The 25,789-nt window shown below is 49.7% G+C and overlaps 1 protein-coding gene across 5 annotated transcripts in view; it reads left to right on the plus strand.

Annotated features, from left to right (window-relative positions):
• The window catches only part of LOC140897791 (C-type lectin domain family 2 member D-like), a 49,208-nt gene that overhangs the window by 9,774 nt on the left and 13,645 nt on the right, over positions 1-25,789 (plus strand). For 3 of the 5 annotated variants that reach the window (XM_073310844.1, XM_073310847.1, XM_073310845.1), the window contains exons 2-8: positions 1,876-1,920; positions 2,032-2,125; positions 3,383-3,578; positions 5,317-5,433; positions 7,051-7,238; positions 8,195-8,298; positions 8,900-10,971. In XM_073310844.1, coding sequence (XP_073166945.1) covers positions 3,479-3,578; positions 5,317-5,433; positions 7,051-7,238; positions 8,195-8,298; positions 8,900-9,050 — 660 coding nt within the window. In that variant the 5' untranslated portion in view covers positions 1,876-1,920; positions 2,032-2,125; positions 3,383-3,478 and the 3' untranslated portion in view covers positions 9,051-10,971. The other 2 variants (XR_012154811.1, XM_073310848.1) reach the window with 2 other exon arrangements.

Genomic DNA, 25,789 nt, shown 5'->3' on the forward strand with positions numbered 1-25,789 from the left:
GCTAGAGGTGACTCTGCTTGACTGCACTTAGAGCTGCAGCAGGACAGCTGCAGCGCTTAGTGAAGACACTACCTATGCCAACAGGAGAGCTTCTCCCATGGGTGTAGATATTCCACCGCCCCAAGAGGTGGTAGCTATGTCCTAGGGAGGGCTTCATAGTGCTGTCTACATGGGGAGATCTGTCTGTATAACTGCATCCCTCAGGGGTGTGCATTTTCCACACCCTGGAGTGACGCATGTATACTGACAACTTTGTAGTGTAGACCAGGGCTCAGACGATTTCCTCCTAGATGAAAGCGCTGACATTGCTGTGATTGGGCGGGTGCCTTGTCATTTGATACTTCAGCAGACAGTTACAGAAAATTGTTGCAATGTTTCTTGGTTTGCTTACCTGGGGGGAGGGGACAGCTGAAGCCTTTTCTGAAGCCTTGCTTCACTTTCGAACATAGGCTTAAAGTTTGACAAGGGTATCCGAATTGGAACAGAGTTGCAGTGTTATGGTGGGAAGAAACCATTCTGTGTACACTAAACTTTGGAAAAAGAAAAGGAGGACTTGTGGCACCTTAGAGACTAACCAATTTATTTGAGCATGAGCTTTCGTGAGCTACAGCTCACTTCATCGGATGCATACTGTGGAAAGTGTAGAAGATCTTTTTATACACACAAAGCATGAAAAAATACCTCCTCCCACCCCACTCTCCTGCTGGTAATAGCTTATCTAAGGTGATCACTCTCCATACAATGTGTATGATAATCGAGTTGGGCCATTTCCAGCACAAATCCAGGTTTTCTCTCCCCTCCCCCGCCCCAAACCCACTCTCCTGTTGGTAATAGCTTATCTAAAGTGACCACTCTCCTTACAATGTGATAATCAAGAAGATAATCAGGAGAGTGGGGTGGGGGGAGGTATTTTTTTCATGCTTTGTGTGTATAAAAAGATCTTCTACACTTTCCACAGTATGCATCCGATGAAGTGAGCTGTAGCTCACGAAAGCTGATGCTCAAATAAATTGGTTAGTCTCTAAGGTGCCACAAGTACTCCTTTTCTTTTTGCAAATACAGACTAACACGGCTGTTACTCTGAAAACTAAACTTTGGGAGAGGAATGGATGTCTTGTCCTGTGGAAGTGTGATGCGAGGATCTTGAGCCCGGCATCTGCCGTGTTTCTTATTAGTGGCAAAAACTTCCCTACACATCCCCCTCTTTTCACTGCATTTACTTTTCAGGCGAGGAGGGAATCCCTTTGAAATTTAATTTCCCTTAGGGGGTGTATGGGGAAGATAAAATAGGAAGGAACGATGTTTCTCACTCTTCCCCAGATGAAGTGCCCATCGGGACCGGAGAGGAAACAACCTGACTTCTACTAAAGTAGCAGCTGGCTTGTATGTTGCTGGGGAGGAGATACTGATTTTTTTCTTTTTTCTTTTCATCTGAAAGAAGGATGGTCTCCAGGACTCCTGAGTTCTCTTCCCAGATGTGGGAGAGTGGGGTCTAGTGGTCAGAGCACATATTTGAAACCCAGCCCGGGGAAAAAGTTGTATAATGGTTAAAATGGAGGACTGAGTCAGGATGCTGGGTTCTATTCCTAGGGTTGGTACTGATTGATTATGTGAACACAGCTGGTGTTACTTATTGCTAGAGCCCTGCGCAGATATGAAATTTGTATCCACATCCATCTGTGATCCACAAACATGGTCTGGGGATATCAAGCAGATATTTTCAGGGCTCTAATTATTGCCTCTACCTTAATTTCAGCCTCTGAAATGGATGTAAGCATCCTCACCTTGCTTTGGAAAGCATCTTCAGATCTATTGTGGACTACTTGAATTGATCCTCAGGAACTTTGCTTAATAACTTTGTTACTTCCTTTGCAGGAACATCCCTTAGGTGTACAGACAGACTGAGGACTTGCTGATCAGGTAAGTATTATCCAGTGGCTCTCCTTTTGCTCAAACAGAAATCTTAATCCATCTTGATTTGTCTATTATATCATTGACCCTCTAAAAAATCATTCTGCTTTCTCTCCTCAGATTATCTCAGAGAACACCTCATTACTCATCCCAACAAATGATTATTAGCCTATCTGATAGGGAGGGATCATAAATCACAGAAACAGTCAGTCAGGTGAGAGGCTTGGTCTAGATGGTCCATGGATGATCTAGATAATACTCAGGTTATCATACCACACCCTCTCTCTGGTATGAGCACTATTAAGCGGTGGAACTAGCATCTGTCATTGGTGGTTCTGTCATAGGATTTCGTGTGGCTGCCCATCACCGTAGTATCTGAGCACCTTCAATGTAAAAGCAACAGCAAAGTCCCTACTGATCTTCATGGAGTCTCTCACAGATCTTCCTTTTTGGGGTAAAAACCCTGCTCTTGGGCCAGACAGTGTGGGTAATGGTTCTTAGATCCCTTGGTGCTCTTTTCCACTGCCTTGAACCAAACCCCAAGAAGGTTCTGTCTCCTGTACAGCCTTCCTTTCCTTTCAAGTAGGAAGTTTCATTGTGCCTGAAGAGAGATCTCAGCTCTGCTCTTGGGTGTCCTGGGCCCTGGCTGTTACACACCTTGAAGAGGACTCAATCTTGACCATGATGTGATGTCCTCTGGGTTGCCCAGGTAGTGAATAGAGGACAGGTATGATGCTGAGGAGGTGTGCTGCTGGGTTTTGTGCAAGCTGAAGTTTCAGGGCTGACAGCTTAACTTGTGGTTACTAACACAGATCAGGTTTCAGAGTAACAGCCGTGTTAGTCTGTATTAGCAAAAAGAAAAAGGAGTACTTGTGGCACCTTAGAGACTAACCAATTTATTTGAGCATGAGCTTTCGTGAGCTACAGCTCACTTTGCTGTAGCTCACGAAAGCTCATGCTCAAATAAATTGGTTAGTCTCTAAGGTGCCACAAGTACTCCTTTTTCTTTTTGCTAACACAGATCAGTTGACTTGTTTGAAATTTGAAAATCAAGGCCCCATGATTCTGAAAACCGTTACACATATACTTAAATTTACTCACCTGAATTACGTTAAGCACATGTGGTTGCATGAATAGGGCCTAAATGAGAAAGTAAAACTGATACCTGGCATCTATTTTGGTGTACGAAAAATCTCCGTGAACTTCTAGTTTCATAATAAAAACAAAGATTATGCTGTGTGGTTACACGTAATTCTTTATCTGCCTTTCTAACATACACATTCACACTATTGGCCATGTTCTTTAAAAGTGCTCAGGACCTAGCAACTCCCTCTGAAAATCTGGCCACTTGATTTTTAGATGAAACTCCCTTTGGGGTTTAGAGAGCATGGCCCCTGCAAAACTTGTACGGAGGCAGAGGAAATACTGGCTTTTCCAGGGGAGTGGGGAGACTGACAGAGTGTGTCTATAGTTCCAGACAAGGGGACCAACAGTGAGCAGACCCTCGCATAGTGAAGCAGCCAAGAACCAGCTTGAAGCCTGGGAGGGACAGCAGCCAACTGGGGACATGCCAGGAGGAGCACTGTGCCAGGAAGGAACTACCCGAGAAGGACAAACTGGAGCTGGACCCAGTATCACTGAGGGCCTAGTGACCTTCAGCAGAACAGGTACCCAGCTTGTACTTCGTGTACCTGCATGTAGCCAGAGGTCTTGCAGTGGGTGGGGGTTGTTACCCCTCTGAAATCCTGGCCCCTATTTCCCTCTGGTCCAATTCACTTTTGCATGCCCTCTCTGTGTGAAATGTGTGAGAAGCACACACCCGAAACAGTCGCATGGAGGCAGGGCCTTGGGTGTGCGTGAGAATGAGCTATTGTCTGGCGGTGGCAGTTAACGCTGTCTGTTCCTGCATATTTGCAGGTGCAGCTGCTGTGCCTGGGAGATGTGGTCCTGAGCTCTGGGGAAAAGCTCTTTGCTAAGGCTGACATGCGGGAAGAGGGGGATGGGGATGATGAGACCTCCAAATGTCACACATGCTGGAGCTGGGAGCTTCATCTCCCGTGGGGGCAGCCAGGGGTCATTTCCCTAAGTAACACTCTTTCGGTGTTTCATTGATGCTTATTGAAATCCCCTCTTTGTCCTGAGAATCAAGATTTCAAAGGAAACTTCCTTCTTCAGACAAGGAGAGTCAAGGATTGTAGGGAGTCTGAGAGATCAGACCCCCTGTGTAAACCCTTTAAAGCAGAGCCAGAGAGGCCAGTCTTTAGTCTGGGGGATCTGGGGGTTGCTTCAGACTCTCAGCACAGAGGCTCCTGGGGGACGGACAGGGGTTCCTGTTGTACATCTGACACTTTTGCTACTTTCCCTCATGTAACTGCACTTAGCTCTAGAGAAGGAGCCTTAGAAAACCCAGTGAGTCTGTCCCAGGATGGTTTTCCCCAGGATCACTCAGTGGCTTTTCTGTTCAATTCTGTGAACCTGATTGTATTGTAGCAGCAAACAGATAAACTGAACCCCTTGTTTCTCAGACTACGTGGGTGCTGGGGATGTCTTCAGGTGGAACTGACACCAGTAGGGGGGTGTGTGTGTGTGTGTGGTTTTTTTTTGCACGAGTTTCCCGTAAGGGAGGGGCAGGGAGTTGTGGTCCAACCCTCTGAGTCGTTTCAGGCTGCCTGACTTAATCCAGGGGGTTGGGTGCAGCTGGAGTTGGCAGGCACAGTGCCTGTGGCCTGGTCTACACAAGGAAATTAGGTTGGTATATTTACTTTGCTCAGGAGTATGAAAAATCCAGCCTTGAATGATGCAGTTAAATCCACCAGGATAGACCACACTAGGTAGACAAGCTGTAGCTAGCTTGATGGGAGAATTCTCCTCTCAGGGAGGCGAAGTACCTACTCCCAGGGAAGAAGTCCTCCCTTTGGCATAGCTAGTCTCATCATTGAAATGCTAGAGCGGCACAGCTGCACAATTGTAAGTGTAGATGAGCCCTGAGTATGTGGGGAAGGTTGGTTTTTTGTTGTGTTTTGGTCCTCTTTCCCCAGTAGGGGATAGAAAAAAGGTGAGTATGAGATATGTTCCCATCCCTTTACTCTGGTCAGCTGGGCCAAGAGCCAGTCTGGGTAGCAGTCTGTGCAGGAGCAGTGGGAGAAATTCAACAGTCAAATGGGTCCTAGGACTAGAAGATACCATTGAACTATGAGGTGGTTGGCAAGTGTGGGGTCATTTGGGTCCGGGCGAGTTATCATTGTGTTTAGCCCTCTGACTGGGGGCTGTAATTAATGTCTGTCCCCAGAGCGGGAAGGGCAGCACCCTGGGAATCACAATAGAGATTTGCTCCACAGTGGCCCAGGCATGGATACAGTTAATGAGTCTGCTCCCCAGAAGCACTCATGGCTTTGTCTCTTTCAGGTCCTGGGTCTAACAAGTTCAGGAAACGCGTTTCCCGTGGAGTCCCAGCTGCCATCGTAGCTGCAGTCACAGTTTTTATGTTGGTCATCATCCTTACTCTAGTAGTACTTTTAGCAGGTAATTGCATCAGCCAGTCTCTGCTTCCCCTGGATTGTTTCTGTGGGGGGGCAGGGAAGGTATTAACAAGTGAATCCAGCGGGTCTAGAATGGTTTGTCCTGACTTACCTGTTAAACACCATTGTGTACCTCTGTATTCGCCAACTGCTCTGGCCCTTCAGATGTATCCTTGGTGTTAGTCATGGCTGGCCCCACTGCTGCTCCTTCCCTGAAAGGGTTAAACTTCAGGAGGTTTTCCAAGGAGTTCCTGTGACCCTGTCCCTGCTGCTGCACTGGGGGAAGAAGGCAGGGGTGGGGTTTCCAAAAGGTGGCTGTGGGAGTTGGTGCCCATTGAAATTCCCTAGGAGCATGTGACCAGACTCGCTGGCTTGAGGGTGCTGGGGAAATCCCCAGCTGAACTGTCTCTGTAAAGGGTGACTTTGGCACTGACCGCTCTTAACCCAGTGGTCCCAAAACTTTTTCAGTCGTGCATCCCCCCCCCCCCCCCCCCCCGTTCCTCCCCTTAGCCAGCCCATGCTCTCTGACAGCTGAGGCTGGGGGTGACTGGGGCAGGAGCGGGGAGGCAGAGCCATGCTCAGGGCAGGACTAGGGAGCTGTCTGTCTTTCTCTGTGGAGCCTTTGAGTGCTCTTCCAGGCTCCGGCTGCTGCTGCTGCTCTTCCTGCCCCCCTTTGGTGGAAGCAGGTTACTGGAGGTAACTGGACTTTACGTGTCCAGGCAGCTGGGGCAGGGGCTGGAGCAGAATTGGAGGCAGAGTGGAGCTGGGTGGCGCTCCCTCCCTGTGACCTGGGCTCACTGTGCACCCCCCCCCACCAACATTTTGGGGACCACTGTCTTAACCTCACAGGCATTTCCATTTTGGCGGTTCTGGTGCCACCTTGTGGCCATTTTATGTCCCTGAGAATTACAGCACTCGTCTCAAACTCATTTACTTGGCTCCTAATCCTCTGCACAGGATAAGCTGCTCCGAGCTGTGCTAGCCCCCACCATCCTTTACCCTGGGCAGGGAACATCCCTGGAATTCTTACTGGTACAGACACCATAAAACACATCTCTGTTGGGCTGGGTCTCCAGTGTCTGATTCTCTGGGAGCCTGTTCCTTGCACAGATTAGTGCAGTCAGGGTTTGTTCCCTGATGTGAGTCTAAACCCATCTTCATCCCCAGATGCATCTCTAAAGCAAAGAGCCTGGGGAGGGGAGGCAGCCAGCTGCAGTAGCAGGACGTCCCTGAGTTAGTAGACCCAGCATCCCACACAATCATATTGAACTATATCTTTATTTGGTGTCAATATTTGTCTGTGCCAGCCATCAGGTAACACTCCCCCTCCCTGCTCTGTCTTTATGGTGAATCTGGTGCTACTGTACTCTGCTCTGGCTTGCTTGTCAGCTGCACTTTCTGTGAATTTGACCCCCAGAAACTGAGTCACTAAAGAAGAGGGGGTCAGTTGCCCATCTCTTGTTTCAAATGGTTGATTTCCTCCCTCAGTACAGCGGTCAGGGGTGTAAGGAGCTTGCAGCCTGGATCGGAGGGATCCTCTCCCCTTATTCACTCAGATACAGAGTCAGGCTGGGGGTAGGGGACACAGTCTCTGACCCTGTGTTACTTACCTGTCTGTCAGTGGAAAAATCCAAACCACCTCTGGCTGCTCCAGTCCCACCTGCGGTGCCCTGCTGCCCGGACAGCTGGATCGGGTACCAAGGGAAATGCTATTATTTCTCCGAGACTGAAGAGAACTGGAACAATAGCCAGAGCCATTGCTCTGCACTCAACGCCTCCCTGACTGGGATTGATGGTGACCAGGAAAAGGTGAGAGAGTGGCAGATGCTTTATCCCAACAGACTGGGCTTGGCAGGGCTGGAATTGGGCTCAGCCCCAGGAGTTTCAGAAACTGCCCTGTTGCCTCTCCTGCTGGAAAACCTGAGTGTTTCTGGTGGCCAAATCCAAGCCCTGTCTAGAACTGGGCTCACAGTCAGGGATCACTCACTCCAGCCCCCCTCTTTTCCCAGAGCCCCAGGCAGGAGGGATCCCCCTCTGTAGGGCTGGGCCAGCCCAGTCCGCTCCGCTCCTGGCCTGTGGGGAACCTGCCTCTGCAGCTCGCCACAGCCACTGACTCCATGGGGTGGGGGCTCCGTGTGTCTGCTGGGGGAAGCACTTGGGCTCTATAGGGAGTGAGCTCTGCCCTTCCTCAGAGCAGCTGCCACCTGGTTTGGCTGAGGGGGACGGAGGGTGGCACTACGTGCGAAGCTGCTGGGAAGACACCTTGCAAGGAAGGCAGAGGTTCCAGCTTCTAAACTGTAGAATGGCAGAGGTAGCTCTGTCCATGTAAACATGGATCTGGGGATGGAGATAGATGGGGGCTGCTCAGAGGCAGTCTTTACCTCCAGCTCCTGCACATGTTCCCAGCTGAGCAGGTCCCAGTCTAATGGGACGTCCAACAAACTGGGATTTTCAGCCAGCGATTGGTTCCCTGGCTGAGGCTGCTGTTAGAGGAGTAGAGCTGCCAGCTGCTCCCCAGATGGTCCTCCTCCACCCCCTTCCAATCCTAGAGTGGGGCCGGGGGAGGGGAGTTCTCTTTTTTGACGCACAGCTGGCTCTTTAGACTGCAGCTTGTTCTTGTGTCGTCAGACCTGGGGCTCTCAGCAGGCAAACTACAGGTGGCCCATCCAAACCTGAATGTGTGAGCAGGGGCCACACAGAGCCACAGGGGCAGGCGAGTGCCAGAGCCAGGGGTCTAAATATAATCTGGTTTGTCTTATTTTAAGCATTTCCTGCTGGGCTTTAAGGGTTTCTTTGGCCGTTGGATTGGCCTCCAGAGGGAGCCAGGCCAGCCCTGGAGATGGCCCAATGGCACCGAATTCGACCAGCGGTGAGTCCTTCCCTCTAGTGATATTCTCAGTGTTAGATCACAGGTGTCTGCCGTGCTGCCAAAAGAGGAATATATTTAACCAAGGTTGTTTTGGGGGTGTGGGAATGTGTCTGGGTTCTTACAGGTATTTGGTTTTCCTGGACTAAAACCAGTATTCCAGCAGCGTTTGAGGCCCAGTGCAGTGTTGTCATTATTTGTATTACTTTAGCGCTTAGGTGTAGCCTAGTGCCCCACTGTGCTCGGCAGTGTACAAACACAGCACAACTTTCTGAGAGGTGCCACGCTGTGCGTGTCAGAGTGACCTGTGGAATCTCTCCCCTTTGGGGCTGAACAGTGGTCGCCCCCAGGGGTTTACAATACAGTGAAGTTGTGAGCACAGGGAAGGCTGCTACCCCAGCTCTCTTTCAGCCCCACTCATCTCCTGGCCCTCCACTACCTGCTAATTTCCTACACTCTATTTTCCCTATTCTGCCAGGGAGGAGTCTGAAATGGGGCAGATGTCTGTACGTGCAGCTGCTCCCTCTGCTGCCCTGCACAGTGTGTAACTGATGGGAAATGCCCAGCCGCTCCCTGACTCCAGCCCCTGCTGTCTGTGTTGCAGATTTCCCATAAGTGGAGGAGGCCACTGTGCATATCTGATTGAAGACAACGGGATCAGCAGCTCGAGGTGTGGCACAGGGAGATCCTGGATCTGTAGCAGATCTGATGCCCATACAATGTGGAAGGGACATGATATGGAATCACAAGTTTGAGACTCATAGGAACCAGACCTGGAAAAGCTTTATTAGGGGTCACATCTTCCACCATCCAAAGATGAAGAAAGAACCAGTCTCCTCAGGGAGAGTCTAAGGAAGGATTCCTTTGTTATGGCATTTTCCCTTTTGCCCAAGAAGAATCAATCATAAAGTTAGGGCTGGAAGGGACCTTGGCAAGTTGTCCAATCCCCTGCACTAAGGTAGGACTTTGTATTAGCTAGGCCATTCCTGGCAGGTGTTTGTCTAACTTGTTTTTAAAAGAATCTATTAATGATGGAGATTCCACAATCTCCCTAAGCAATTTGTTCCAGTGCTTAACTACCCTGGCAAGTTGGATGTTAAACCTCCCTTGCTGCAATTTAAGCCCATTGCTTCTGGTACTATCATCAGAAGTGAAGAACAATTTTTCACCCTCCTCCTTGTAAAAACATTCTATGTACTTGAGAACTGTTATGTCCCCCCTCAGTCTTTTCTCCAGACTAAACAAACCCAATTTTTTCAAGTTTTCTAGACCCTTAATCACTTTTGTTGCTTTTCTCTGGACTTTCTCCAATTTGTCCACATCTTTCCTGAAATGTGGCACCCAGAACTGGACACACAACTCCAGTTGAGGCCGTATCGGCGCAGAGTAGAGCGGAAGAATGAGTTCTTCTTTGAAGTCCATTCCACATTAGCTGTGTGTGCTTGCCACATGCACCAGTGCTGGAAGCTTTTTCAGAGCAATATTTGTAGGGGAGTGGATCTGCTGCCCTCTGGAGTGGCACCCGTATGGCATGGTATAAGGGTCACTGCCAGCTCCCCCCACCCCCAGTTCCTTCTTGCTGTCTGTGACAGTGCATGGAACATTCACTGCTCTTACTAGCATTGCTTAGACTTCTTGACTTCTTGTAAAGTTAGTGTACATAGTTAGTAGTTGAGTGAGTGACTTCTTGTAAAGTTAGTGTACATAGTTAGTAGTTGAGTGAGTTTTCGTTAGTCCCATCGGGGACTTAGCCAGGGGATGGGGCATGCCCTGGTTCCCAGGCTTTAAGCCCTGCAATTGCTGCAAACAGCCCATGCCCATGAGCAATCTGCATAGTAGCTGTTTCGGGTGCCTCAGTGAAGGGCACGTAAGTGTCAAATCTGCAAGTCCTTTAAACCTAGGACTTTGTGAGATCAGACTCCAAGCACTCCTGATGGAGTTGGTGCTCACTCCAGCCCCAGTGCTCCGGCGGCAGTAGCAACGGCTGGGAGCCCCGGGGCTCCGGCAGCGATTTAAAGGGCCAGGGGCTCCACCCACTGCCAGGAGCCCTGGGCCCCAGGGAAGCTGCCCCCTGCCAGTGCACTCAGCTGTGTACCAGCTCTTACCAGTTCACTTACCGGCTTACTTTCGCCTCTGGCAACAGAGAAGCAGAATGAGAGGGAATATCCCTCATTACGTAGTGTCAGGTTCATTCCACTTTCATGTGAATTTTACAGTGAAATTTTTACAGCCAAATGTTTCATGAATCAGGTTCCTACCTCCATTCATATAACACTTTTCATGTGTGTGGCACTGATAAAATGTCCAGTAACTTGTTCAGAAATGTATTGGAATCCAAAATCTCAAAGGAAGAGAATTAATTGAGTCAGTGAATATATGGCATTGAGCTAGTCATCCTAAACACCTAGTACTGTCACAGCGGCCACCAGCGTAATGTTCCTAGCTTCTCCAAGCCATAGAGCACCCCGATGCCAACCTGGGCCCTGAGGAAGCCCCAGCCCCAGAGCTCGATTGCAAAAAAAAGTTTGAGAAACACTGCTCTAAGGCTTTAGAGCATTTTTTTTAACGTAACTGCACTCAAAAATAAAACTACATTTTTAAGTTTCACTTTTAAGATTAAGAGATTGCACTACAGTACTTGTATGAGGTGAATTGAAATAGTTACTTGTTTACAGTTCAAATACTTGTAATAAAAAAATAAAGTCAACACTGTATACTTGGTATTCTGTGTTGTAATTGAAATCAATATATTTGAAAATGTAGAAGAAACGTAAATATTTTGGTTAAATGGTATTTTATTGCTTAACTGTGCAATTAAAACTGCAATTGAGCGTGATTGATTTTTCTGTCATGTGGTTAATAGCAATTTTTAAAATTGCTTAAATAGCCCTTATAGACATATATAATAAAAAATGTCCTTTGCAGAATTGGGCAACTAAGAGCCCTGTCCAAAGTCACCCAGGAAGTCTGGCTGAGCCAGGACTAGATCCTAGTTCTCCTGAGTCTCATCCATGGTCCATTTCTTCCCTTCTTTACATGTATTCCAACAAACTTACAGGTGTCCTGTTTTATTATGGCATTGTGATGAGGTGTATGAACCCTGCAGTAGACAATAAAGGGTTAAAGAACGGATCTGGGTACAGGTGGCCCCAGCCCTGCTGCGCCTGTGAAGTCTACCAGAAGTGGAGAAGAAGCCCAGCTCCCAGGGACCTAGCCCTGGGAGTTGTACAGATCTCTGGTGCTCAGGTCCCAGAGACAAATGCAGCAGAGAGCCAGGTCCCTTCGGTTACCGATGAATGTGGAGTGGTAGGTCAGATGGCTTTTGGAGGGTCCTTGTGAGACAGGTCATCTGATGTTGCTCTTTAGTTCTGTTAGTTTCGCTTTTTTTTTCCCCCCCTTTTGTTATGTTGGGAACTGGGTTTGACCCCAGGGCAAACCCCTGCTGACAATGCAAGCCTGCTCAAGAGAGGGTAGGCCAACATAGGCAGCAGCCCAGAGAAGAAGCAAGAGATTTGACCAGAGAGACTCTTGCTGCTTCCTACAGGCCCTGAGCTGGAACACTGGGCAGAGAAAGGTTTGAGTAGCAGCCGTGTTAGTCTGTATTCGCAAAAAGAAAAGGAGTATTTGTGGTACCTTAGAGACTAACAAATTTATTTGAGCATAAGCTATCATGAGCTACAACTCACTTTGTCGGATGCTCTAATAAATTTGTTAGTCTCTAAGGTGCTTTTTGGGCAGAGAAAGGGACTGCCCCTGGATGCGGGCGCTGGTCTGGCTTGTTGACCTGACATGAGGTCATGAGACTCTTGAGTTAAACTGGGGCTTATCCTGAAAGGGGTGAGACTAAACGTGACCTGACCAGAGGGCTGTCTGAAGACAAAGAGGATCACTGATGGATAGGGTTGCCAACTTTCTAATTGCAGAAAACGGAATACCTTTGCCCTGCCCCTTCTCTGAGGCCCTGCCCCCATTCACTCCACCACCCACCTCTTTCTGTGGCTCACTCTCCCCCACCCTGGTTCATTTTTATTGGGCTGGGGCAGGGGGGTGAGGGCTCTGGTTGGGGCTGGGGATCCAGGGTTTGGGGTGCAGGAGGGGGCTCTGGGCTGGGAATGGGCCAAAAAGCTGGATGCTGTAATGAACGGACACGAGGAAGGACTAAAATGTGCCATTGTTGGCATTGTGTTCCATAGGCTTGACATGTGTCTGCATGCCCTCCAAGCTGTGTTTGCTGTGTCAGGGGTAGCTGTATTGGATGGGGGAGATCTGAGGAGAGATGCAGGTGTATCCTGAGGATCAAGTTTGCCTCATTTCAGCACTGAGTAGCAGGGCATAGAGGTTTCATTGCCCAGGGGCTCGTCAGCTCTCTGGTGGCAGACATGGCAGTGGTGTCCTGGGCTTAGTGAGGGGTAAGTGAAGGCAATGTCTCAGAAGGAACCTTCAGGGCAAGGGTGAAGTGATGGTAACACCTAGCCAGTTTGGGATGGTTTGTGTGGCATAGGTGCAGTGTTGGAGTGTAGGCTGGGGTAGGTAGTGCCTGTTCCACGCACCTGACCTAAATCCAAGTTTTGCCATAGCAAAGAGAAGGTGTTAGACTTCAATGGATTCCAAGGTCAGAAGGAACCACTGTGGTCAGTCTGATCTCCTCCATATCACAGACTTCCCTGAATTAATCCCTGTTTGAACTAGAATGGATCTTTTAGAAAAGCATCCAATCTTGGTTTAAAGTGGAGAATCCACCATTGCCTTTGGTAGGTTGTTCCAATTGTTATTTACCCTCATTGTTGCACCTTATTTCAAGACTGAATTTGTCTAGTGTCAACTTGTAGCCCTTAGACCTTTGTCTGCTAGATTGAAGAGGCCTCTATCAAATTTCTGTTCCTCATATAGATACTTACAGATTGTGATCAAATCACCCCTTAACTTTCTCTTTGATAAGCTAAAGAGATTGAGCTCCTTGAGTCTGTCACTATAAAGCAGGTTTTCCAATCCTTTAATCAGTCTCACAGCTCTTCTCTGACCCCTCTCTAATTTATCAACATCCTTTGTGAATTGTGAGCACTGGACACAGGATTCCAGCAGTGGTCACACCAGTGTCAAATCCAGAGGTAAAATAACCACCTGGCTCCACCTCAAGATTCCACTCTTTATGCGTCTATGGATCACATTAGCCATTTTGGCCACTGTCGCACTAGGAGCTCATGTTCAACTGATTATCTATCATGACTCCTAAAATACTTTGTCCTACAGTGCTCATGTGTTTTGTGCTCAGAGTGTCCTGGAGCATCTGTGAGGGTAGAGTGCTACTGTGTGTTATCTGAGTGTTGGGGCATCACCCAAAGAGGGCAGAGTTAAGGTTGTGTTGCAGGGTGTGGTGGGAAGATTCCCCTGGGTGTTTATGCAACAATGACTTATGTTCATTTGCAAATATATGTGCAAAGCACATTTGGTATTTGACCAGGTACTTCTTTGAGTGCTTGCTCATATCTATTCTAGTTAGGTGTGCGCATGTGCACGGATGTCAGAAACTTTCCCTAGCAGCTGTCCGTTGGGCCAGCTGTGGAGCCCCCTGGAGTGGCGCCGATATGGCGCTCTATATACGACCCTGCCAGCCTGACCCCACCCTTCAGTTCCTTCTTGCCGGCAACTCCAACAGAGGAAAAGGCCGTGGGGAATGGAATGGATATGAGCAACACATCTTGAAGAACAACAGTTACAAAAAGAGTGAGTAACCGTTTTTTCTTCTTCGAGTGCTTGCTCATATCCGTTCCAGTTAGGTGACTCCCAAGCCTTGCCTTGGAGCTGGGGTCGGAGTCAAGGTATTGCAGACTGAAGAATCACCCTGCCGAAGGCCGTGTCATCAAGAGATTGATGGACAATGGCATAGTGCGACGTGAAGGTGTGCACCGAAGCCCAAGTGGCAGCCCTGCAGATTTCCTGGAGAGGAACATGCGCCAGGAAGGCCTCAGAGGAGGCTTGAGCCCTCGTGGAGTGAGCCGTAACAGCAGGCGGAGGGACACTTGCCAAGTTATAACAAGTGCGAATACACACTGTGATCCATGAAGATATCCGCTGGGAAGAAACCGGCGCACCTTTCTTTTGATCCACTATAGCGATGAACAACTGGGTTGTTTTGCAGACAGAGAACTATCCACAATGAATCCAAGAAGAATCCTTTCTTGAGTGGTAACAGCTAATTTAGACCCCATCATTTTATATGTATAGTTGGGATTATGCTTTCCAATGTGCATTACTTTGCATTTATCAACATTAAATTTCATCTGCCATTTTGTTGCCCAGTCACCCAGATTTGAGAGATCCTTTTGTAGCTCTTTGCAGTCTGCCTGGGTCTTAACTATCTTTAGTAATTTTGTATCATCTGCAAATTTTGCCACCTCACTGTTTAACCCTTTTTCCAGATCATTTATGAATATGTTGAATAGGACTGGTCCCAGAACAGACCCCTGGGGTACATGACTATTTGCCTCTCTCCATTCTGAAATAGAGACCCACACTTCTCAGTTTTAGCTTGATGGAGGCCGTCACAAGGTGGTAGTCGCTGCCAACATCTGCACCCCTTCTCACTTTTACATCTGCCAGTGAGCGTTGCCATTAATCATGATATGGTCAATCTGGTTCTTATCTCTACCATTTGGAGAACACCATGTCATCTTGTGAATTTCACGATATTCAAATAGGGTTCCGCCGATGACTAGGTCATTCATATTACAGAAATCAAAAAGCCTTTCTCCGTTTTCATTCATGGTGTCACACCCATGTCTTCCCATTGCTCTGTCGTTATTTGTGTTGTCCTTATGGACCTTGGCATTCAGGTCACCCGTGTCGATAGGTCGTGGTGTGGTACTCTCTCTAACTCCATCTGTGGTGTAAGGTAGAATTTGTTCTTTACTCCTTCATCACTGTCATTTGTTGGAGCATAGCCCTGAATCAGGATTATATTATTATGTTTCCCTTTCAGTCTGGCTCTCATAAGTTTGCTGCTGATGGATTTCCATTCAAGCAGGGAATGCTCCACTCCTTTCTTCAAAAGGATGGCAACACCCTTGTGGTGTTGTCCATCATCCTGTCCAGAAAACAGGAAAGTTTCTCCTGAGGCTGTTGTTAATCTTCCTGATCCCGTTCATCTGCTCTCGCTGACACCCAGGATGTGTAAGCTGTAGTGTCTCATCTCTGCTGTGACCTGAGCTAGCTTCCCTACTTCGTACATTGTCCGTATGTTCCAAAAACCAAGTTTGGTTTTAGTCGTGGTGTTGAGTGCTTCAGTCTTCATGCCCCTGGCTTCCTTTTGGCTTTCACCACTGACAGTCATACAGGTCATTGACTCCTGAAGGCCATCACACACAGTAATGGTCGATTTCTCTGTCACTGTTTCCGTAACATATTTTGTTTTTTACGGGACGGGGCTGTTAGCCCTGTGCCTAACCCCCAAACTGGAGGACCAGGGTGTCTGTTTTGTCTGGCCCGCCCCCACAGACCAATCCGGCATGGTTGAACCTGCCAGGAGCAAAAAGCCCTCACCGACACAGACTCTGGGGATTGTTAGAGCATGCAAGCTGTCTTGCCACGAAAAGACATAGACACTAGAGGACAGGGTGAATACACCATGCTATAATTCCCTGTCCTTTTTGCTCTGTGTCCACACAACAAAACCCTCAGATATCCTGACACATGGGTGCCCAAACAGGGCCTAATGGGACTTTGCTATATTCTAGTTTTTTCCACAGCCTGTGTTCACTCATGTTAGGTTCAGTGCATGGTTCCCAACTGTGTAGATGTATCCTTGGGAGGTGAAAGGGTTAAATCTCGCTGCCCAAGTATGGTGATGTGAAGCAAGGAGATTCTTTTCCCCAAGAGTCAGGCAGCACAGACAATACTGAAGAGGTATATTCACGGTGCCAGGAAGATTGATAGCTTCAAAAGTATGGTGTTACAGTGACCAGTTATATAGTTTTTTATCAATTCATTTGCATTTATCTTGTACTTACAGAGACAAACATTGTTTCAGAGAGAGAGAAAGAGAACACCTAACAGGATAATGACAGGAACAGAACATAAGCATAGAAACCATCCTGATTATATCAAGGGGTGGGGGTAGGGGTGAGTGTTCACAGATATCTGGAGAGCTGTGGAGGGTTTGTACTTTTCTTCCTTACTGAGAGGATGAGTTACTGGACGGACATCTGACCATTTAAGTTATCAAGTGTTTACAGCTGCCATTGTCCTTGGGCCTCTGGTATGCCTGCTTGTTAGTTATGTAGGTTTCTGCCTCAGCTGCTAACTGAATTTTTAACTCTTGCCTAACAGTGGGGAAAGTCCCCAGGTGTCTGACAGCAGAGCAGAGATAGCAGTGGGCGAAGGAGGTGGACTCCAGCTGCGGGTGGTTACTCATCAAGAGCATAAAGCAGTCACCAGGAAGGGGAGTGCCACTCTCAAGGCGGGGTACAAGTGCTGGGCTCTCCCAGGCAGGAGGAGGGAGGCCTGACTGCTGGTAGAGGGGACTGAATGGCTTATTCTTCCTCTTAGTGCCCTCCTGGGTAATGGGAGGATGGATCTGGTGGAGCTGTGGGGCAGGAGATACAGACTGGCAGTTAGTCAGACTCAGGGACATGGTGGGAGAAGTTTCTAGGGGGAGCCTCAGTGAGGGGGAGACAGATGGACAAGCAGGCAGTTATTCAGGAATGGGGGCTTGTGGTGTAAGGTTCTGGCAGAGTTGGGCTCTGTCTGTGAAGAGGGGATAGATGGACAGGTGGGGAATGGCAGTGATTAGGGGCGAGGGGCGTGGAAGGTTCTGGAAGAGCTAGAGCAGTTAGTGTGGGGTCTGTGGCTGGACAGACACACTGGTATTTTGTCAGGGACAAAAGTGGGGATGGTGGCTGTGACCGTTATGATGATGTCCTGTAATATCCTGGACAACCCTGGCTGAATTAAGTTTGACATCTTTGGAGTTCATTGTTTTAAAAACGCAAATGTAGATGAACTATATGGTGGTGTTGGGGACACTGGGGCATGGCCACTAGGTAACTCGAGGGGATGGAAGACGACGAGTGTCGATGAAGCCCCCTCGCACTAGGCCCAGGTGTGCTTGCCCCCCCCCCCCTGCCTGGAGGCACTCGCAGCAGCTCTGCGTACTAGGCCCAAGTGTCCTTGGCCCCCCAGCCTGGAGGCACACACAGCAGTTATGCTGAGAATCTGCAACAATATGTTGCAGAGTCAGACTGCCTGAAACTAAGCAAGGCCAAACAGGGGAGATACGGAAGAACAATGCTGAATAAAGCAGCTTTATGTATAGTTTAACAAATGATACAGAGAATCAGGGAACTAGCTGGGAACTGGATTGGCTGGCTATATGGATACTTGGGGCAGCTTGCTATTGGATAAATATGCTGGGAAAAAGGATGTATAAAAGCCTGTGTAACTTCCTGCTCTGTGTGCAGGATTTGAGATTTTATTCTCCCTGTACCTTTTTGCAGCTGCAAATACACTTTTCTGCTTCTCCACCCCGTTGTGATTATTGGGTGTAGCACACCAGGTACCGAACCAACTCAAGCTGTTGTTCAGCCTCTCGGCACTGGGTGTCGGCAACAGTGGGATTGTATGGAACTCCTTTAGCAGGAAGACAGGGTTAATGCAGTTTCTGGGAGATACGAGGAACTTCAAAGGACTTTCTAGGACAATTCCTGTGAAATGGATTTCCTAGGAAATACTTGTGGGGTGAGGGGTGTGCAAATGACCCACTTCCAGTCCATCCTGTCAAATCTTTGCCCTGGGGAGAGAAACCCTGGAGCTACCCTGCTCCAAAGGGAGTGAGACACGACCCTCCAGCCAAGAAAGGCAACGGCTGGGGAGCCTGAGACTGGGGCTGGGGGTGCCATTGCTGGACCAGTGAGGGGAAACACAGGGGCAGTTGCCCTGAACTGTGCAGTGGAAGGTTCTGGAAGACCCAGGGGTTCTGTGAGGAGGAAATAGGCTGGCAGTTACAGAAGCATGTGAAGGGGGGGGAAAGTACTTCTGGCAGGTCCAGGGCAGTTAGTTCTGGTGGTCAGCTGCCACAGGGACAGGAGGAGAGAGTGCGGGGAGGTTGTTCCAGGGTCGGCCTGTTAGTGAGGGACGGGCATGTTTCAGGAGGGGCACGCTGGGGCGCTGTGCAGAAGGTTTTAGTAACAGTGGGTCAGTAGTGACGGGGGAACAGCCACAAGACTGGTCATGGTGGACGGTTCTGACAGATCTGGGATCTGTCTGTGTGTGAGGGGGAGACCAGTGGATAGAGAATGGAAGTGACTACGGGTGAGGTGGGGTGGGGGAGACAGAGTCATTAGTATCACTGCAGGGGGAGTGTTTTGGAAGAGCCAGGGCAGTTAGTGTTTATGGGGGGGGGGCAGTTGATGGTATATCACTGCTGGGGGGGTGGAAGGTTCTGGGAGAATCAGGGCAGTTAATGTGTGTGTAGGGGTGGGGGCGACAGTCACTGGTATCACAGGGGGTTCCTCTGGGAGAGCCAGGGCAGTTAGTGTTTATGGGGTGGGGGGAGACAGTTGGTGGTATATCACTGCTGGGGGGGTGGAAGGTTCTGGAAGAGCCAGGGCAGTTACTGCGTGTGTAGGGGTGGGGGGAGACAATCACTGGTATCACGGTAGTGGGGGGGGGGGGTCTCTGGGAGAGCCAGGGCAGTTAGTGTAGGGAGGGGATGGTGGGGGGACAGGCAGACTGTGATCACCATGTGAAGGAGGGCCTGGAAACAGCAGAGTCAATAGTGAATGGGGAGCAAATTGGAGGGTGTGCGCATGTTTAGGGATGGCAGGTTCAGAGCTGGGGTGGGGGGGTGTCACTCGTGAGGGCAGTGGATCCGTCACCGCAAGGGGAGTTCTGGCCATTCGTGAAGGGCAGACAGCCCAGCAGAGTTTGTCCAAGACCTCACAGGGGCCTGGAGGAGCAAAGGAGGATGCTTCTGGTAGAGCCAGGCGAGGGGGAAACCACCTGGCAGTTAGTCGGGGTGCCACGGGGCTGGCGAGAAGAGGAAAGTTGTCACAGAACAGACAGACAGACTGACAGCGTTGAACTACCCGTGACTGGGTTCCCTGTCCCCATCCCACCCGCCTGTGACCACAAAAATCCTGGCTGCCTCCTTCGTACCTGCAACCCCATTCAAGCTGCTGTGGTGACCTTCCCCTCCCCTGCTCCTGTCCCGGACTCCTTTGTTGCCAGCCCTGCAGTATGGGCACCGTGAAGCCAAGAGGTGCAGCTTTCCGAACGGTGAGTGGGGAGGGAGATGGGAATCGGCCCTCGGCTGTGGCTGTGGGGTCAGACAAGATCAGGGTTGGCGCTTGGGATGGTGAGCCGGGTGTGTGGTGTAGGGTTCCTGAGAGAGCAGTGGCAGGAGGCCATATGCTGCCACCTACGTCTCTACTGGGGGTCAGTCAGTGATGACAGAGTGAGGGAAGGTCTGGAAGGGTGCAGCAGCTGCTCAGCGAGTGCCCATCCACACTACAACGTCAGCCACGCTTGTTCTAACCTTTAATTCCAGTAACCAATGATGTTGCTGTGTCAGTTTGTGTCTGATCTCTAGTTGCAGTTTTAAAAGCACCATTTTCTTTTGTTTGCCATGTCCTCCTGGTTGTCGGAATTGGGAATTCTTTGAACAATCACCATTGCTCTTCCTCCGGGGGTTACTTGTTAGACAGCCAATAGCATTTGTTCTTTTGTGGCAGCCAGTTCCAGGGGCAGAATTTGCACCCAGGTCCCTTTGGCAGCTGGATTGGGGGGTGGGGGGGACTGAATAAGAAACACTTTCCACACAGTAATTTGAGGGACCTTTATGTTAAATAATTTGCACTGAATGCAGGAGTTACTATCTCAAGTTCTCTAGTCTGGGTTATGCAGGAGGTCATATTAGATAAAGTGGCCGCGTCTGTTACTCTACTATTATCCACGTTTTATGGTGCTATAGAAATAACAATTTAGTACTGTAGTCAGTAAAATGTACTGCCTGACCACTAGATGCTGCTGCTGCTATAGAGAATTGAAGTTGAGACTATATCTAGGCCAAACTTTTCAAAAATAGGAGCCGAAAGTTGGGTGTCTATATAGATTTAGAAGCTAGGTGGCTTGGTTTGCAAGAGCGCTGAGCACCCAGTAGCTCCCACTAATGTCAGTGGCAGCGGTGGATGATCACCACCTCTGGAAAACACACCAAGATGCCTCAAGCTGGGAAACCAGAAAGTGAGGCACCTGAACAGAGTGGACACTTTAAAAATCTGTGGTAATGGAACTCAGATCTCCTAGCTCCAGTCGAGTGCTTTAACTGGAAGCCTGTCCTTTCTTTCTTCCCTCTGTCTCAAATCAGTGAGTGTTGGAGCATCTTAGGTTTAGTAGGACTGAGGACCTAACAATAGTGTACTCCTCAGTGCTTTAAGAAATAATGGTAATAGGCTTGCTCACCAGTCATAGCAAGTGTGTGGAGAACTCTTGCAGGATCTGAGATTACTTGTTATGCTACTTATGCAGAATTTGTTTCAAGTGAAACCGGAAATTCTCAAGGTGAATGGTGCCCTCTGCTCTGGCAGAATCTTAGTCAGAGCCATTTAGAGGTACTCTGGCCTGACCTTTCTGACCGGGACTGTGGAAAACTTAATAAAAGCATCTTTGTGGAGTGCATGGTAATGTCTGGGTGCAATAAAGCAGCAAATAATGTGCATCATAATCAGTACAACTGAAAGTAGAAAGGGGGAGAATCTGATTCTGTAGAATTTTAAGGGAAATTTCTATGGCTTTTCTGCATGATGTTAAAGTGACACTGTTAAAGGTGACTTGTAACAACTAAGTAAATGTGGAGGGGAGTGTATTGAATGTGAGCACTTTCTTGCTGCTTTCAGGTGCATGAAGGTCTGAAGGGGTCTTTTATGTTAAATTATGGATGCGGGCATGTTCACAGCATATACACAGAAAAAATAAATGAAAACAGAACCACTCTTGCTGGAAGGTTGCAATGTAACTGTTTTATTTCTTAGAATTGAGAATGATAACACAAGAACCCAAAACACACAGAGAGAAAACAGGCTGCTCCCTATGGTGGCGAGACACAACTCACCCACCTTGCTTTACTTTGGCTTTTTCACATGCTTTGCCACAGAGCTCCTTGTCTGCAAACAAGACCAGGAACCTCCTACTGTTGAAGAGAGCACTTGCAATTCTAATGCAGTCCTCAATACATGGGAGTCGGGGTGGGGTGGAGGGGATTTGCCTTTATATATTAGAAATGTGGATCTTGCCTGTCCTGTTTGTCGGGAGACTCGGTGGCTAACCAGAGAACTAGTGCGTTTATTGTATCAATATCAGATTCTGAATGTGGGGTTTGTTAGTTGTGCTCCTTCTCCTGTCTGGCTCATCAGCAGCCAAGCTACAACGCTGGATGGAGTATGTACCCAGATTTTGGGAGTAAATTACTTGGCACAGTAGCCCCTTTAAAGTTAAAGGGCTTGTTGATCAGAGGTTTTGAGCAGAACTGTTAGCAATATCCTGTTTGAGGGGCCTCTCCTCTTGTGGTGGTGATAAGTACGAAGAGTCAGTATGACTGGTATGAAAACACAATCCAGGCTGTGTTACTGAGTCTGCCACTTACCCAAAATACCCAGCTAACACAGCTAACATCAGAGAGATGCTTCCAGCACCCAAAATTCCCCTAGTCACTTCATACCAACACAGACTGACTGTCTCTAAAGATCCATTTTGGGGTGAAACATTGTCATTGTCTCTTTGGAATAAAAATAGTCGCTGGGTATTCTAATGTTGTACTGCGACATGTTGGTATTTTCCTAGATCATCAGCAGGGAATGAAAGAAACACATTGGGGAGAGGGGAAAACCACAAGGGAAGCTAGAAAAAACCTTCATTTATTTCAGTGCATTTAACACCTCCCACATCATTACCAAAAGTTAACTTTTCATTACTGAGATGTGCTGTATATACAGAAAGGATACACTGCCTATGCCCCTTACAATATTAACAAAAGAAATGGTCAGACTTAGGCTTGACAGAATTTGATTCTTATGTTCTTCTTCGAGTGCTTGCTCATATCGATTCCAATTAGGTGTGTGCGTGCCGCGTGCACGATCGTCGGAAGATTTTTACCCTAGCAACAGCCGGTGGGTCGGCTGAGGCGCCCCCTGGAGTGGCGCCTTCATGGCGCCAAATATATGCCGCAGCCGACCCAGCGCCCCCTCAGTTCCTTCTTACCGAACTGTGACGGTCGTTGGAACTGTGGAGAGCGGCTTAGCTGAACTCCACTTTCCCTAGCTTCTCTTGTTAGCACTCATTAATAGTTGTAAAGAGTTTTAAATAGTTGTTAATAGTTCGTTAGTAAGTAGTTAGTAGTTATAGTTCTTAGTGTAAATAGTAATAGGGGGGTAAGGGGCTTTTCCCCTTCCCTCCATCCTGGTACCCGGGCTGATGCCTAGGTCTCCGGGTTTCAAACCCTGCTCGGCCTGCCTTAAGCCAATGCCTACGGGAGACCCCCATGACTCCTGCTTGAAGTGCCTGGGGGAATCGCATCAAGCTGACAAGTGCTGCATTTGCAAGGCTTTCAAACCTCAGACTGAAAAGGAGCGGGACTTTCGCCTGAGGCAGCTCCTTATGGAAGCGGCACTTAGCGCGATGTCCTCGGCCCCTCGCTGAGACCCGGCGCCGACTTTGTTGGTTCGGAGCACGCCTGCAGCACCGGAAGGCTCAGCGCAATGTCCGGACGCTGGCAAAGACTCCCAGCACCGATTGTCTCCGGCACCCCTACCAGCGCGGCGTTGCTCCCTGTCTCCGGGACCGAAGAGGCAGCACGAGGAACATGCTGCCCCTTTGCAGTCGCTGGAGCCACCTGTGCCTCCCTCGGAGCCGCGTCCAGTGTTGGAGCGACTGGCAAAGGCACCCACCGCTTCACCGTTGACTCCGGCGCCGCAAGGGCCGTTGAGTCCGGTGCATGTAAGCTCCCCGGTGCGCACCGTGGTTGAGCTTAGGCCACCGTCTACTCCGGAGACATTCTCTGCGGCGCGCAACCTGATTGCGCTCACCGAGCCTGGACCATCGCAGCCTCCAGTGCCGCCGGTACGGGCTGTTCCCTCAAAAGGAAAGCCCTCCATGCTACACCCTCCATCGCAGAGCGAGATAGGAGAGCACCGATCCCGGTCCCGGTCATCGTCCCGATCCAGACGCCGGTCTCGTTCACGGCACCGCTCATAGTCCCGGCAGCAATCACCATCTCGGCACCGGTGGCACTCGCAGCGCTGCTCCGCCTCACGAAGCTCTTCTTTGCTGTACGGTCGGTACCGGTCCAGCTCCCGGCACTGACCACGGCGCCGGTCTGAGCGCCAATTTACTCGGAGTCGATCCTGGTGCAGATCCACCCATAGATCTTCGCCGAGGTCCAGATCCGGCTCCAGGCACCGATATGGCCACCGGTACCAATCGGGATCATGGTCCCGATCGGGATCTCAACACCGATCTCCATCTCCCTGGTGCAGTGTGGTACCACATGCCAAGACAGCACCGCAAACGTACTCGGCACCACCTTGGCCGTCCCGCTCTGCCTCGAGGTCATCTCAAGCAGGAAGTGGCTACCACGTCCAGGACCAAGAGGTGGACGGCGCTAGCCAATGGCAGGATGAGGGCCAGGACCCTGGTCAAGGTCCTCCACGATGGTCCTTTTGGACTCCTTGGGCTTACCGTCAGGCCCAGGGTGTCCCCTTGGGGGCTTCTCGCTCTGCCCACTCGGAGCCCTGTGTACCAGAGGCCACCATGAGTCGCCCTCCCCCGGGTGGCTCAGAGGTGACTGCCCTGCCCCCAGTTCAGGCCCACGCCCCTAGCGTAATGGACCTAGGGCAACCAGACCCTCCCCAGCAAGACCTTCCCCAGGACCTGTTAGTCCCGGGTGTATCCTCCTCATCTTCCTCAAACGAGGTGGTAGCAGGTACGTCCTCCTCTGGCCCCCCACCTATAGACCTCCGTACCCACCAGGAGCTGTGCCACAGGGTGGCACAAAACATGAACCTCCAGGTGGAGGAGATGGTGGAGGTAGAGGATCCGGTAGCGGACATTCTGTCTGCCGACACACCATCCAGAATAGCCTTGCCCTTTATTCGGACTATTCAGGCTAATGCCACTACACTATGGCAATCTCTGGCATCTATTCCTCCTACTGCAAAGGGGGTGGAGAGGAAATATTTTGTCCCCTCCAAAGACTCTGAGTACTTGTATACTCATCCCCAGCTGTACTCCCTCGTTGTACAGTCCGTTAACAAGAGGGAGAGACACTGCCAACAAGCCCCCGCGCCTAAATCCAAGGACGCTAGATGCCTGGATTTATTTGAGCGCAAAATATACTCTACTGGTGGCTTGCAGCTCAGAGTGGCTAACCAGCAGGCCCTCTTGAGCCGATATAATTATAATACCTGGAACTCGATGCAGAAGTTCAAGGAGCTTATCCTCAAGAGTCCAGGGAGGAGTTCGGGGCTTTAGTAGAGGAGGGCAAGAAGGTAGCCAGAATGTCTCTACGAGCATCGTTAGATGTGGCGGACTTGGCAGCTAGGACTCTAGCCTTAGGAGTAACTATATGCTGCATCTCCTGGCTACAGGTCTCCGGTCTCCCACCTGAACTCCAGAAGACCTTACAGGACCTACCCTTTGATGGCCAGGGTCTGTTCTTGGAGAAGACAGACTCCAGGCTTCAGAGTCTGAAGGACTCAACTGGGCCATCAAGCGCTCACTGGGCATGCATACCACGGTAATGCAACGTAGGCCCTTCAGACCCCAACCACAGCGCATCTACCCCAACCGCCGGCCCAGACTGGACTTCTTTAGAAGATGCGGCCAAGGTGGTAGGCAGAGACAGTCTGGTCAGCAGACGGGCCAGAACCAGGGTCCCCCCAAACCATCAGCGGGACCCAAACAAAACTTTTGAAGGTGTGACCGAGGGCGGAGCACCAGTCTCCTTCTAGGATCCTTCCCCGCCTTTCTACAACCGCCTCTCCCATTTCCTCCGTGCGTGGTCTCATATACCGTCAGACAGCTGGGTCCTATGCATGGTGGAAAGTGGATACAGCCTTCAATTTGCTTCCCTCCCCCCCCCATTATTCCTTCCCTGGAGACTGGTACGCCGCCCTCGACATGAAGGACACGTATTTCCACATAGTGATTTACCCGCCACACAGGCGTTTCATCTGGTGGCGTCTTTTCTCCCAGGAGTCCAGAACACTTTAGCAGACCGCCTCAGCAGATCCTTCCAGGCTCATGAGTGGTCCCTTCGCCCGGACGTCATCCACTCTGTCTTCCAGAAGTGGGGATTTCCCCACATAGACCTATTCGCCTCTCGCGAGAATCGGAAGTACCAGGTGTTCTGCTCTCTCCAAGGATGCTCCCCAGGTTCCCTGTCAGATACCTTCCTAATACCGTGGAAAGACCACCTGTGTTACGCCTTTCCTCCATTCCCATTAGT

Source organism: Lepidochelys kempii, chromosome 14, assembly GCF_965140265.1.
Source record: "Lepidochelys kempii isolate rLepKem1 chromosome 14, rLepKem1.hap2, whole genome shotgun sequence".
Lineage (NCBI taxonomy): Eukaryota > Metazoa > Chordata > Testudines > Cheloniidae > Lepidochelys > Lepidochelys kempii.